The sequence below is a fragment of the Prionailurus bengalensis genome, chromosome C1, assembly GCF_016509475.1.
Source record: "Prionailurus bengalensis isolate Pbe53 chromosome C1, Fcat_Pben_1.1_paternal_pri, whole genome shotgun sequence".
Taxonomy (NCBI): Eukaryota; Metazoa; Chordata; class Mammalia; order Carnivora; family Felidae; genus Prionailurus; species Prionailurus bengalensis.
The window spans coordinates 51,528,806-51,543,657 of NC_057345.1; the positions used below are offsets into that span (position 1 = coordinate 51,528,806).

General features: G+C 35.9%; 1 protein-coding gene across 9 annotated transcripts in view; it reads right to left on the minus strand.

Annotated features, from left to right (window-relative positions):
• The window catches only part of DOCK7 (dedicator of cytokinesis 7), a 230,105-nt gene that overhangs the window by 187,705 nt on the left and 27,548 nt on the right, over positions 1–14,852 (minus strand). For all 9 annotated transcript variants that reach the window (XM_043575152.1, XM_043575153.1, XM_043575151.1 and 6 more), the window contains exons 3-7: positions 6,665–6,840; positions 6,408–6,476; positions 1,759–1,888; positions 1,451–1,663; positions 1,021–1,106 (exon numbers count right to left, since the gene is read on the minus strand). In XM_043575152.1, the coding sequence (XP_043431087.1) occupies positions 1,021–1,106; positions 1,451–1,663; positions 1,759–1,888; positions 6,408–6,476; positions 6,665–6,840 (674 nt within the window). The remainder of the gene's footprint in view (positions 1–1,020; positions 1,107–1,450; positions 1,664–1,758; positions 1,889–6,407; positions 6,477–6,664; positions 6,841–14,852) is intronic.

Genomic DNA, 14,852 nt, shown 5'->3' on the forward strand with positions numbered 1-14,852 from the left:
AAAATTTTTAAAGTAAATAAAAACAAATAAACCACTGACTTTAAAAGGGTGAATTTTATATTTATATTATAAGAAAGCTGTCAAAAAAAGCAAATAAAAAAACAAAAAAAGAATACGATATTCAAAAGACTCAATGCACTAAAGCTCTAACAACTTTCTAGATAAATCTAACTAAATACATAATGCCTTAGCTTTCAAAGGAAGAAAACTGCCTAAGTTATCCAGACACGGAAGTGGTCTGTCCCTATGAGTTGCTCCTTTTAGAAAGTTCTATGTATTAAAACTTCCTTTTTCTTAAGTCAGAACTGGTAATTAACCATAATATTAACATGATACAATGAAAACAGCATCGAGGTGTTTTGTTTTTTTTTTTTCAGTTACTGGGTGCAAAACAGTGAGCATGCCAGTCAGTTCACTTCTGCTAATGCTTTTGAATCTTGATTTCCTCATTTATAAAATGAAGAAAATAATATATACCTTATAGAATTACACTGAAGACAAGATGAGTTAAAATAGAGAAATTAAAATAAAATAAAGCACTTTGTGAAGAATATAAATTCAGGACATTATCACTTCGATGACGTTAGATCAGAAGTCATTTAACTTTTTTACATAAAGAAAAATATATAAACTCAGAATCTTCAAAACACCCACAAAGCCTACCATGTAGGCTTGTATAATCAAGTCTTTAAGGGAAAAGATACTTTGCCTTTATATTCCCCAAGCCAAGTACAGTGTCTGGTAAACACAAGAAATTCAGCAAAATTTTGTTCAAGTTTTAAGACTAATTATATAGCTGTGACAAAAAGTCATCTTCACCTGTGAGCCAAAAATGTTCTTAAAGCTTACCTTCATACAATAGTTTTAATGCTTAGTAGCATTTAAAATTACATACAGAAGAACAATACTTCTCAAAAGGACACAAATACAAGCATAAAATCTACTAGGATTTTGTTATACTAATACTCAAAATGTTATTTGAAAAATAAAAGCTATACAGTAAACAAAATAAATACTCACTTGAGTGATAAACATTTTACAAGAAGTCTTTGACCAAAATGCTCTTTGGGCACATCAGGAACACTAAGTCGTTCTATTGGCTCTTCCTACAAATTGACAAGCAATACTAAAATGAACATTCTTATCATATGTCAACCCTTTATAATTTTCTAAAAACTTATTTTATTAATCTAATACTTTTAGTCTTCACAACTGAGCAAAGAAAATAAGGACCAATTTACCCTCAAAGAGAACTGATTAGATCCTAAATGTGCTCAATTCATAGAAATTATATTGTTATATATTAAGCATAATATATATATTTCATTTACTAAAAGTTATACCTATGTTTCAGTTGTTTTATTTCCTATATTATTAGAATACTTTATGTGATATTCCCAAAATATCTATCTTAATAATCATCTGCTTCTTTATATATAAACATCTATACCTCATCTGGTGATGGGTGCAGAGCAAAGAGTTCCTTGTGACGGTTTGATTTCCTTTGGTCATCATTCTGACGGTCTATTTCTTCATTGGGTGTTCGATCAAGTAAATTAGGAAGCAGAGCATCAGGAAGCGAATTTTTCAAGTCAAAAATACTGCAGGCCCAGCTACCCCTTGGAGTATCATCTATTGACATTGAACGTCTTTTAAGATCATCCTGTCGTGCAAAACATTAAATATATTAATTAAGAAATTAAAAAATAAACTACTTTAAAATAATTTATTGTAATAATTTAAAAATAAAAGTATTACTTGCTCATCCTGGTAGTTGTTGCCATCTGGAGCTTCATCAGATTCAAAGACCTGTTTTGGCAAACCTTTTTGCCTTTCTTTCTGTTTATCTAATGTATTAGGATTAAATCCTGTTCCCAGTTTATGATATCTATTCAAAATAAAATAGTTAAATACATATCAGTTTTTGGAAATTTTTCATTTTCATCACGATGTAATAAGCCCACTGTTCTCTGTATTGCTTCTTTACATTAATAAGGATACATCCCAGCAGTTTTGATTGTGTCAAACATTTAACTAGAGTGATCGATCAGGAAGACTTCCATTCACAGTTCCTTTATTTCAACTAGAGAACAGATAATGAGATTCCAGAAGTAAATTATATTCTCCTTCTTTCCATGGGAACCATGTATATATAACTTAAGCTGTACTTTCAATTCAGAGTTGTACTTTCAATTCAGAGAACTTTTTTCTTTTCAGTAAAAAGAAAGAATGAGAAACCGGGTTAAAGAATAAAATGAGAGAGTAGAAAATATGTATTACATTCATAACAATGTAAATTTTTTAAAGGCAGAAAAATATAAAGCACTGAATCTTAAAATTTCAAATAGCCAAAAAAGTTCCTATATCTCATTATGTATAAATGATCTTAAACAAGCTAAAACTGCAGACTTTAAAAAAAAATTTTTAATGTTTATTTTTATTTTTGAGAGAGTGAGAGAGCGCAAGTGGGGGAAGGTCACAGAGAGAGAGGGAGACAAAGAATTTGAAACAGGCTCTAGGCTCTGAGCTGACACAGGCTTAAACTCAGGAACAGGGAGATTATGACCTGAGCCGAAGTTGGATGCTCAACCGACTGAGCCACCGGGGTGCCCCTAAGGCTGCAGACTTTTAAAATGAAAACAGCAAGATCTCCACCACTGCATACATATATTACGTAACATATATTGTTACGTAATATATGTATTAGACTTAGAATAACTCTGAAATTAATGTAACCTTCTTGCCTAAAAACCCAATATCCAAGAGCATTCAACAGACACCAAGATCCAAGAGCAATTACTGTTCCACACTTCATATAGCCCAACTGGGGAAAATTTTAATTGGAGCAAAAACAATTATGATTACCAGAGGATGATATGGTTCTTGCCACCAGTGAATTTATGAAATAGTAAGGAATCACACTTGATATGAATCATTCATATTGTGTCTTGTTGCTAAAGATATTAAAATAGCAGCTACACGATCATATCACTGCATAATCACAAAATAAAAGACAGCATTTTCCTCTGGAAGAACTAAAATAACGATATTCAGTGTAATAACATAAAAGGTATTACTCAAAAGCAGATGTTTTACTCTTTCATGAAATTTTTAAAGTGCCTTAATTTGTGAAGTTGCATGTCCAAGCTGCTCTAATAAAAGAAATGTGTTGCATTCTGCCTCCTTTATGTCCTAAAAAATTGACAGTATAAAATTCAAAAGAGCTGAGAATGACATGATTCATGATCAATACTCTTTTTTCTTAAAGCTTCTTTTTTTTAAGTTTATTTATTTATTTTGAGAGAGAGAGAGAGAGAGAGAGAGAGAGAGAGAGAGAGAGAATCCCAAGCAAGCTCTATGCTGTTAACGCAGAGCGCAACACAGGGCTGGAACTCATGAACTATGAGATCATGACCTGAGCCGAAACTAAGAGTCAGATGCTTAACCAGCTGAGCCACCCAGGTGCCCCAATCAATACTCTTATAAATTAACACTCTGACCTCCAGCTGGTTGCTATGATAAGGCCCTACAGGATTACCCATCCAACCCCATACACACACCACCATTGTTATGACCTCCTATCTCAGCATTCTCTCCCTCATTTATTCTATTCCAGTCACATTGACCTCTTTGCTATTCTTTGAACACCCCTAGCATGCTTCCAGTATGGAGCCTTTGCATATGCTGTTCTCCCCTCTGCCTAATACATTCCTGAAATCCAAAGGGCTCACTTCCTTACTCCCTTCAGGTCTTGGCTCAAATTCACCTTATTAGTAAGGTCTCTTCTGATTAGTTCTACAAAGTAGGAAATTCAGCCCCTCTTCTTGGCTCTCCCCATCCCCCTCACCCTACGTTTTTTTTCTCCATAAGAGTTACCTCCACCATACCTTTTGGCTTACTATTCCACCCTTTGGTCATGATGTCCACTTTGCCAATAAGACCATCTGCTGAGTTTTTTATATGTTTTCGCTGAATAAAATATTAATTTCCAAAGATAACTAGTTGATTTTTACACGATTACCATATCCTTTCATGTCTCCTTGAGGATATATATATGTTTTAATGTTTATTTATATTTGAGAGAGAGAAAGAGAGACAGTGCACGAGCAGGGGAGGAGCAGAGAGATGGACATAGAATCCAAAGCAGGCACCAGGCTCTGAGCTGTCAGCACAGAGCCCGGCGCAGGGCTCACAGTTACGAGCCGTGAGATCATGACCTGAGCTGAAGGTGGACATTCAACTGACTGAGCCACCCAGGTGCCGCTCTATTGCCAACTTTCAATTGTTAGTTCTGTTATTTGTAGTTTGATAATTCTTTTGAAGCATGCTGATCTTCATCAAATAGTTGGCAATTTTGGGTTCTGTGTTCATTTTTAAATTTATAACCCCATATCTGTCTGGAAATACTGTATCTGCCTCGCTCACCCCATATCCGGTGGTTGTGGAGAAGAAGCAAATCATGCTGCCAGGCAGAATCTGCCAATATCTACTTTTCCGGGTATGAAGGGTTCCTTCTTCTTCCATGGCATGCCCACCCTGGCCACTATATTAACAGCTCAAGACCCATAATAGATGCTCTAAAAATGAGGCAGATACCTCTGCAGCAGCCACTCCTGTATAAACAGGGTACAGGGGATTTCAAAGTAACCGAATGTCAAACAGTTACCCGAGATCTCCCTTCCATTGCCTCAATTCACTGTTTCTGAGCTTAAAGTGCTACCAAGGCTTCTTCATATATCTTCTCCTTAGATTATTCTGCATTATGGTTTCCTCTTATGTTCCAATCACACCTATCTTCTATCTTTCAGGGATACTTTAAAACTTGTAGTCCAATAAAAGTACCCCCTTTGCCATTTACTATACCGCTAATAATAAATAATATCTGATGTAACAGAAAAAATGTAAGCATTAGAGTCTGATGCTCCTAGCTTCTAATCTTGGCTATCCTATTTTCTGGTTGTGGGACCTCAAAGACATTACTTAACTGCTCTGAGCCCGAACAATCTTATCTGTTGGAAACTTAACTGAGATAAAGTGCCCAATAAAATGCCCTACACATAGTAAGTACCCAAAAATGTTAACTACCTTACCTCTTTGTCTAAACCAAGGTCAGCACCCCATGATGAGAGTTAAGTAGCAGACTCCATGATTCTGAGATTAATGTTTATATTATATTAAGATTTCTGATTAAAAGTTTTCAACATACATGCATAGAAGTAAAGATTTTTGAGTTATTTGACAGAGAAACAGTTTTATTCACTAATAAATCTAGTTATTGAAATCCTTATCAAAATTGTAAGTTCATAAAAACAGCTCTTCTTTATAAAGGGTAACAGACTGGCTTTTATTAGGTCACACTAAAACTAAAAAGCATGTCAGCAGTATCCCCAAGTGATGCTTAACATAATATTAAACCCAGTGAAATAAGACAGCAGCCATAAGGACAAAACAATAAGCAAAGGATACATCACTGTTGCTAGTACAAGTTAGCACAGATAACTTCATTTTTGAAAACTATGTCATAACAGAATTCTCCACTACTTCAGTCATTATATTTCCTTTAGAAAAATAAAATAAGGCTAAGAATTTTCAGTATGAAGACTTTTAATTATGCAAATTAAAATTAGCAAAGGAAACTTTTATTTCTTAATCTGATTTGATATCTCAAACACCATCCATTAGAAAAATAAACTTTGTGGGAGAACAAAACATTATTTTTTTTTAAATATTTACCTGATTAGACATACAGGTCAAGGATCTATAAATATTTAGTTAGTTAATAAAGGGTAGAGGCCTTTCAAACAGCTTGATCTAGAAAACAGGCTATTCAATTTAACTTAACTATTTGTTTCAATAAACTGGATTCTTTTTGAGAAATACAAATTATTCATCAATACCTACCCATGAATTCCCAAAAGAATTAGACTATAAGTTATTATAATTATATATTATTAGTTATTAATGACCTATGATAATACAGAAATACTACTGACAAACATATTGTTTTACAAGGAAAGTAAGTGAAGTAAGCAGCAGTAATTGCAGAACCCCTAAGCAGAACATATCTATAAACAAAAGGTTCTTGCTTCTTCAACTGTTTTTTCAAATGAATTTTCAGGTCTCATAATTTTTTTTTTTTAAGTTTTATTTATGTTTGAGAGAGAGCAAGTGGGAGAGGGACAGAGGAGGGTCTGAAGAGGGACAGAGGAGGGTCTGCATTGACAGCAGCAAGCCCAATGTGGGGCTTGAATTCATGAACCAGGAGATTATGACCTGAGCTGAAGTCAGAAGCTCAACCAACTAAGCCACCCAGGTGCTCCAGGTCTCATAATTATTATTAATCTACTTTAATACATTTATACATCCTACTCAGTATTTTTTAATGTTATAATAAATATATGACTTACTTTCTGATCACAATTGCCCAGTCTTCTGTATAACTTCTTATACAATCTCTAACATGTGGATCCATTTCACTATTTCAAAAAAGAAAATACATTAGTAATTTAGTAAGGAAAGCATTGATGTCTGTGAATTTGGTTGCTGCAGTTCATGGTCATATAATAGGAAACACTACCACCACAAGAAATATGACCCAAGTAAAATCAAGAAAGGTAATCTTTCCAGTTACACTAAAATCAAAAATAGGTAAATGTCTCCTTACCTTTCTTCAGGTACAGCTGAAACAAGGGTTCTACAGTCCCTAGGACTATAAACAACTTCAATGTCATCTGGAGGGAATTCAATCAAATCCCTTAAAGGCCCAGAATCCACAGCTAAAGGATGAGTAATGAGGTATTCTTCCAAGTCCACCGGATCCACTGCTTCAGTAAGGGGCACCTATTTTATAAAGAGGGGTGGGTGTGACAGGTGAGTAGAAAAGAAGAGGTAGATGTGAAAATTTTACACTTCAAACAAAAGAAATTTATTATTTTAAAAAATACACATTTTTGTAGTCATTTCTAAACGTTACTTCTAAAATGTCAGCAGAGGGGCACCTGGTGGCTCAGTCTATTAAGCACCAGACTCTTGTTTTCAGCTCAGGTCATGAACTCACAGTTTCTGAGATTGAGCCCCATAATGGACTCTGTGCTGACAGCTCGGAGCCCGTTTGGGCTCGCTCTCTCTCTGCCCCTCCCCCACTCACACAAGTGCATGCATACACACACACTGTGTCTCTCTCAAAATAAATAAATAAACATTTTAAAAAATATAATAATGGGTACTTGGGTAGCTCAGTCAGTTGAGCATCTGACTTCAGCTCAGGTCACGATCTCACAGTTGGTAAGTCTGACCCTGGCATGGGGCTTGCCACTGTCTGTGCAGAGCCTGCTTCAGATCCTCTGTTCCCCTCTCACTCTGCCCCTCCCTCACTCATGCTCTGTCTCTCAAAAATAAACATAAAAAAAAAGGGGGGGGGTAAAATAAAATGTCAGCAGAAGTTCAGCCAGATGCACTAAAGAAACCACAAAGTGTTGGCCGCCTTCTACTTGTTTATTCTTTGGGTCATACTATAATCTGGCTTAGATTTTGCCCATTCCCCTCACATAAAATTGGTAAAGATAATTAACAGTTTTAGAATACAGTGACAAAATGCTCTTCAGAAGGATTCTTTTTTGTTTTTTATATCTTTGAAATTGTCATTGCTAAGTTTCTAAGCAGCGCTTTTACCTTATTGGTTGTTATTGTTAATTATTCTAGTAAAACTACATAAATCAGTCTGTGGTAGGCTGAAAATGGTCCTCCAAAGATCTCCACATCCCAACCCATGGACTTTAGATGACAAAAAATAAAAAATAAATACAAATAAAAGGGTATTTGAAGATACGATTAAGGATCTTAAAATGGGGATATTATTCTGGATTATATGAGTGGGTCCTAAGTGCAATCATATATATCTTCATATGAAGACAGAGGCTATTTGGACCACACAGAGGAGAAAGCCATATGAAGACACAGCAAAGAGAAATTTGAAGATTCTGGCCTTAGACAGAAGTGATATGGCCTCAAGCAGCCACCAAAATCTGAATGAGGCAAGGAACTGATTCTGAAGGAAGCCTCTGAAGGGAGTGTATATAACTTCACCAAAACCTTGATTTCTTCCCACTGATATCAGGACCTGGACTCCAGTACTGTGAGAGAATAAATTTCTGTTGTTTTAAGCCACACAGTTTGTGGTAATTTGTTCCAGCAGCCACAGGAAACTAATAGTAAAAGTATCTATTAGCAATAATAGAATATTCTCGGAATTCCTTAGCCACAATGAAATTATACTTTTTAATAAGATACTCTATTTCCTATCTGACACAAGAAAAAATTTTCAAGCAAAACCATGAAGAATTATATAACAAATGTGCAGTTGTAGAACAATGAAAATATGAACATGTAATTTCATAGGATGTTCAACTGGATAAAAACACTGAGACTTGCAGGTATATGTTACTAAATAGAGGTGCATTAATCTATGCTGCTTTGGACTGAACAACTAGCAACAGGTAAAGCAACATTTTAAAGACAGTTAAGTAAAACAATAAATAACTAGCATATCATAAACACTCAAAGACAGTAGCTATTATTATCATTACATGTGTTTTCATTCAAACTCTCCTAAACCCTGTAAGCTAGAGATAATCAGTATTTCAATTCTACAAATAAAGGCATTTGTGCTCAAAGAAGTCAAACTCCTGAAAATAAAGGAGCCACAAATGACAGAGCAAAATTTTAAAATGCGTCTTCAAGGGGTGCCTAGCTGGCTCAGTTGGTACAGCAGGCAACTCTCAATCTCAGGGTTGTGAGTTCAAGCCGCACGTTGGGCATGGAGTCTACTTAAAAAAAGCCGGGGGGGGGGGGGGGTCTTCAAGTTCTTAAATTCATGGGTTTTCTCTCATAAGCATCCTATCTTACCTATTCTCTCAAGTACATAATATACTATCATGGTGTTCTTAATACAGGGAAAGAAGCAATTCAATAGGGAAATGGAGTATTTTTCAACCAAATTGCTGAAAAAACTGGATATCTATATTGGGGGGAATGAATCTCCATCCTTACATCACAATATATTCAAACTGAGATGGATCATAGACATAAATATAAATACTAAAACCATAAAACTGCTAGAAGGAAACATAGGAGAACATCTTCATGATTTGGGAGTAAGCAAAAGTTTCTTAGACATGACATAGAAATAATCATAAAAGAAAAATCTGATATATCTAAAGACAGTTAAGAAAATGAACAGACAAGCTCCACTGAGAGAAAATATTCACAAAACATATTTAACAAGAGATTGGTGTCTAGAATATATGAAGAAGTCCTACATCTCGGGGCGCCTGGGTGGCTCAGTTGGTTGAGCTTCCGACTTCGGCTCAGGTCATGATCTCACAGTTTGTGAGTTCGGCCCCATGTCGGGCTCTGTGCTAACAGATCGGAGCCTGGAGACTGCTTCGGATTCTGTATCTCCCTCTCTCTCTGACCCTCCCCTGTTCATGCTCTGTCTTTCTCTCTCTCAAAAATAAACAAACATTAAAAAAAATTTTTTTTTAGTATAAAAAAAAAAAAAAGTCCTACATCTCAATAATAACAGAACAAACCACCTCTCAAATGGGGGAGAAAAGCTGATAAGACATTCACAAAGGAAGATAGAGGAATGGCCAGTTAGCACATAAAAAAGTGTTAAACACTCAAAGTCACAAAAGACACACTTCCACTTCCTGGCAGATGGAGTAGACATATTTTTCCCTATTCTTCCCACTAATTAAAACTACAAACCCTGGACAGTCTATATAAAATAAACATCAGAAGACTCCAAGGGCAGCTGGCTGGCTCAGTCAGTTACACGTCCGACTCCTGGTTTCGGCTCAGGTCATAATCTCACCGTTTCATGAGTTTGAGCCCAGTGTTGGTCTCTGTGCTGGCAGTGCGGGGCCTGCTTGGGATTCTCTCTCTTTCCCTCTCTCTCTGCCCCTCCCCTATTCATGCACAGTCTCTGTCTATCTCGGAATAAATAAACTGAAAAAAAAAAGACTGTATGGGGCCCCTGAGTGGCTCAGTAGGTTAAAAGCTTCTGACTTCAGCTCAGGTCATGATCTCATGGTTCGTGGGTTCGAGCCCCACATTAGACTCTGTGCTGACAGCTCAGAGCCGGGAGCCTGCTTCAGCTTCTGTGTCTCCCTCTCACTTTTTTCTCCTCCCCTGCTCACACCCTGTCTGTCTGTCTCTTTTTCTCTTTCTAAAATAAACATTTTTTTCAAGACTCTAAAAGGTAGAGAAAAAGGCAAATCAGCAGGGATCTTGGAATGCAAGGAATGGCACAACAGTGGGTTACCTAAAATTTCTTTTTGCCTTATGTACTCCAGAATTGTAGCTAGAAAAGCTCACAAACCAGAAACACCAAAAAAGATGATGCAAGCTGGGGTTAGCGGAAGCCCCAACAAAATCCTGTTCTTCCCAGCCAAAGGACAAAGAAAGGGGCAACAAAGCAAAATAGAAAAGTTTTAGACAATAATCACTCTACTGCAGCCAAACACAATGTGAAAAACTGTGGACCCACCCTATCTACACAAGCAAGGCCAAGTGGAAAGCTAGACTTCACCCTCACAAAGCTGTAACAAGGCATCCAACACTCCTCACCAAGCACAGTATCACAGAAATCAGAGGAGGGAACTAAGATTTTCATACCTTCTGGGAGGTATGAGCCTTCCACCCCCACAGTGTCAGTGGAGACCACATAGGGACTACTCATATGCAGTAATAACAAGGCACTTCTTCCTCTTACAAGGCACTTCTTCCTCTTATTGCTTATCTAAGGAGGTCTACATATAGTACAATAAAGGTAAAGGGATGGAAAGGTACATAAAATTTCTAGACTTCACCTAAATTGGTAAAATGTCAATACCAGTTTTGTGATTATATTATGTGCATATAATATCTTAAGCAACCATTAAAAAGGCTATACAAAGATACGCAATCAATAACACTATAGATAAATCAAAATGGAATTATAAAAAATGTTCAGGTAACCCACAGGAAGATTAAAAAAAAAACCAGAAAAACAAAAAACAGAGAGAACAAATAAAAGTTAAAATGGCAGACTAAAGCCCTAGCAGAATAATAACATTAAATGTAAATGATCTACATACACCAATCAAAAGAGAATGACAGAATGAATTTTAAAATATGACCCACCTGTGTGGTGTACAAAATATTCACTTCAAATAAGACAATGTAAGGAAGTTAAAATAGGGGAATGGAAAAAAATATACCATACAGACATTAATCAAAAGAAAGCAGAAGTCACTGTATTAGCATCAGTTAAGTAGACTTCAAAGCAAAGCAAAGTAGTATATAAAAAGGGCCATTACCAGTGTGCCTGGGTAGCCCAGTCAGTTAAGCGTCTCTTGATCTCAGCTCAGGTCATGATCTCACAGTTTGCAGAATGGAGCACAGAGCCTGCTTGGGATTCTTTCTCTCCCTCTCCCTCTCTCTCTCTCTGACCCTCCCTTCCTTGTGCACGCTCTCTTTCTCTCTTTCTCAAAATAAATAAACTTTAAAAAGGGGGGGAGGACATTATCTGATGATAATAGCTATGATCCAACATGAAGACACAGCAATCTTAAAGGTGTATGTACTAAATAACTATAAATTATGTGAAACAAAAACTAACAGAACTGAAAGGAAAAATAAGACATATCTACAATTATAACTGGAAACTTCAAGACATCTCTCTCTCGACAACTGACAGACAACCAAAGAGAAAACCAACAAGGATATGGTAAAACTCAACAGCAACATCAACTAACAGGATTTAACTGACATTTATAGAACAGTCTACCCAATAACAACAGAATAAACATTCTTTTCAAAACCCCAAAAAGCATAGAGGTGCCTGCATGGCTCAGTCAGTTAAGTGTCTGACTCTTGATTTCAGCTCAGGTCCTGATCTCAAGGTCATGAGATTGAGCCCCAGGAGAGATTCTCCTATCCCTCTCCCTCAGCCCCTCCCCTACTTGCTGTCTCTCTCACAGAATAAATAAACATTAAAAAAAAAAAAAAAAAAAGCCCAAAAAAGCATATACCAAGACAGACCATATCCTGAGGCATAAAACCAACCTCAACAAATTTAAAAGACCTGAAATCAGAGTGTATTCTCTGACCATAACATAATCAAATTAGAAATTAGCAACAGAAAGATAACAGGAAAATCTCCAAACACTTAGAAACTAAATAATGCACTTCCAAATAACCTATGAGTCACAGAGGTCTGAAAAGTGAAATTTAAAAAATATACCGAACTAAATGAAAATACATAATACAATTTGTGGAATCAGGGAAATGCAACCAAAAACACAAGATACTAGTTCATATCCATCATTGGAAAACAAGTGCAGGAGAGGATATAAAGAAATTGGAAATCTTTTGAATGTTCCCAAAATATCATACCAAAAAAGAGAATTACCATATGATCTACTAATTCCATGTCTATGTACTCCACCCAAAAATTGCAAATCAAGACTCAGATTACTTGTATGCTCGTATTCATAGCAGCAATACTACCAACAGCCAAAAGGTGCAAACAACCCAATGTTCATCAACAGATGAATGGATAAACAAAATGTGATATATACATAAAATGGTATATTCTTCAGTCTTAACATGGATGAAACTTTGAAGCATTGCTGAGTGAAATACACCAGAGACAAAAAGACAAATATCATATGATGGTACTTTACGTGGTACATAGAGGAGATAAATTTATAGAGACAGAAATAGAATAAATATAACTGGGGACTGGAAAGAGAGGGAAGCAGGGAGTTATCATTTCATGAGTACGAGGTGTCAGCTTGGGATAATGAAAAATGTCTGGCAATGGATAGTAGTAATAGTGGTGATAATTGCACAACATTGTGAATGTGCTTAATGCCACTGAATTGTATACCTAGAAATGGTTAAAATGATCAATTTTATGTTATGTATAGTTTACCACAATACAAATAGATACTATACAAAAAGATAGATAGATAGATGATAGATAGATAGATAGATAGATAGATATAAAGACACACAGACAGACAGATTTAAGTGAACCTTTTTTTTTAATCTTTTTAAGTCAATGCTTCTCTGCCCAGGTATTACTTGCAGGGCAGCACACCTTTCAGGATTCAAAGTGTCACAAACGACTATTCATTGAAAATAAAGACAAAATTTGGGAGTCCTTGTATATGTCTAATTCAGAATTAATCTTCCCTCAAAGAATGACCAGCCATATCAAAAGTAAGTCTTAGGGTAGGGAAGGAAGCTATGACACTCTCTTTAAAACATTAAATATAGGATAAATGATCTTGTTCCCCAAACTCACACAGGTCACTGGCTTTCAAGGTACGGTATTAGTTAGACTTGGATCATGGAAACAAATTTATTTTTGATACAACTATCTCTCTTCTTTCTGATGCCCAGCAGAGACAGATGCTTGGGTTAGTCTTGGAATATGGTGATGAACTGATTACAATTATAAATTATTTTGCAAGGCTCCAAGGAAAGATCCTGTATTCACTGACCCAAGGCAAGAGACTGCAACATGATTTTATAAAAGAAAGTGGCTGGGCAATACCTAGGGTTAAAGGGTGATGAGAAGCAATAGTGAAACACTACAAAACCTCTCACAGGCAATGTTAAGATATTGTCTTATTTCAACAATCATTGTGTTGGAATTTGACATATTTAGTGCTAAGATCTCTTTCAATCCTTTCTGGTACACCATCAAAAATTCTGGTATTTGATCAGCGATTGTTTTGGGCTGGGGCAGAGGAGGATACAAGGGTGATAAGCTGAAGAGTTTCTTTTTGAGGTGATGAAAATGTTCTGGATTGACTGTGGAGACTGTTGCACATTTCTGTGAACATATTAAATCCACTGATTTTGTCAATTAAATGGGTGAATTGTTTGGTATGTGAATTAAAACTCAATAAGGCTGTTAAAAAAAACAGAATCTAAACAGTTATAGGAAATACAGAAGATAGAAGAATGAGTCTATAAGGGAAGAAATTTCAAAAAGGCTGAACCAGAATCTAATCAGTTACAGGAAATGATACAGAAACAAGTCTACAAAAAAGCAAACATAAAATCCAAAAGGCAGGCAATTCTATAAGACAACTAATTTGATTTTCTCAACAAGTCAATGGCATAAAATCAAACAAAGTTAGAAGCTGGGGGAGGCAGGGACGCCTGAGTGTCTCAGTCAGTTAAGGATCTGACTCTTGGTTTTGGCTGAGGTCAACATCTCACAGTTCATGAGTTCGAGTCCCACAAAAGGCTCTACACTGACACTCCAGAGCCTGCTTGGGATTTCTCTCTACCTCTCTCTCTGACCCTCCCCACTTTGCTCTCTCTCTTTCTCGCTCTCAAAAAAATAAATAAATAAAAATTAAAAAGTTAAAGAAGAAAGAAGAAGAAGAAAAGGAAGAAGAAGAAGAAGAAGAAGTAGTAGTAGTAGTAGTAGTAGTAGTAGTAGTTGGGGGAGGGAGAAAATGCTTTGTTTGTTTTTGGTTTGGTTTTAACACAAGTGATCTAAGACTAAATCCCATCTATAATTTTATTTGGATCTCCATTTGAATAAACCAACTATGAAGATATTTATGAGATAATCAAAGAAATCTAGCATGTACTGTATATAAGATGATACCAAGGAATTACTGTTAATTTTGTTAAGTGTGATAACAGCATTGTGGTTAAGTAAGAAAATAACAATGTCTACACTAGTCTATTTCTGTGTATGTTTAAAGATTCTCATAGTTTAAAAAAGTACTTTACCAGTGAGAATGCAAGAAGAAAAATTGCAGTCATCAAGCTCTGACAAC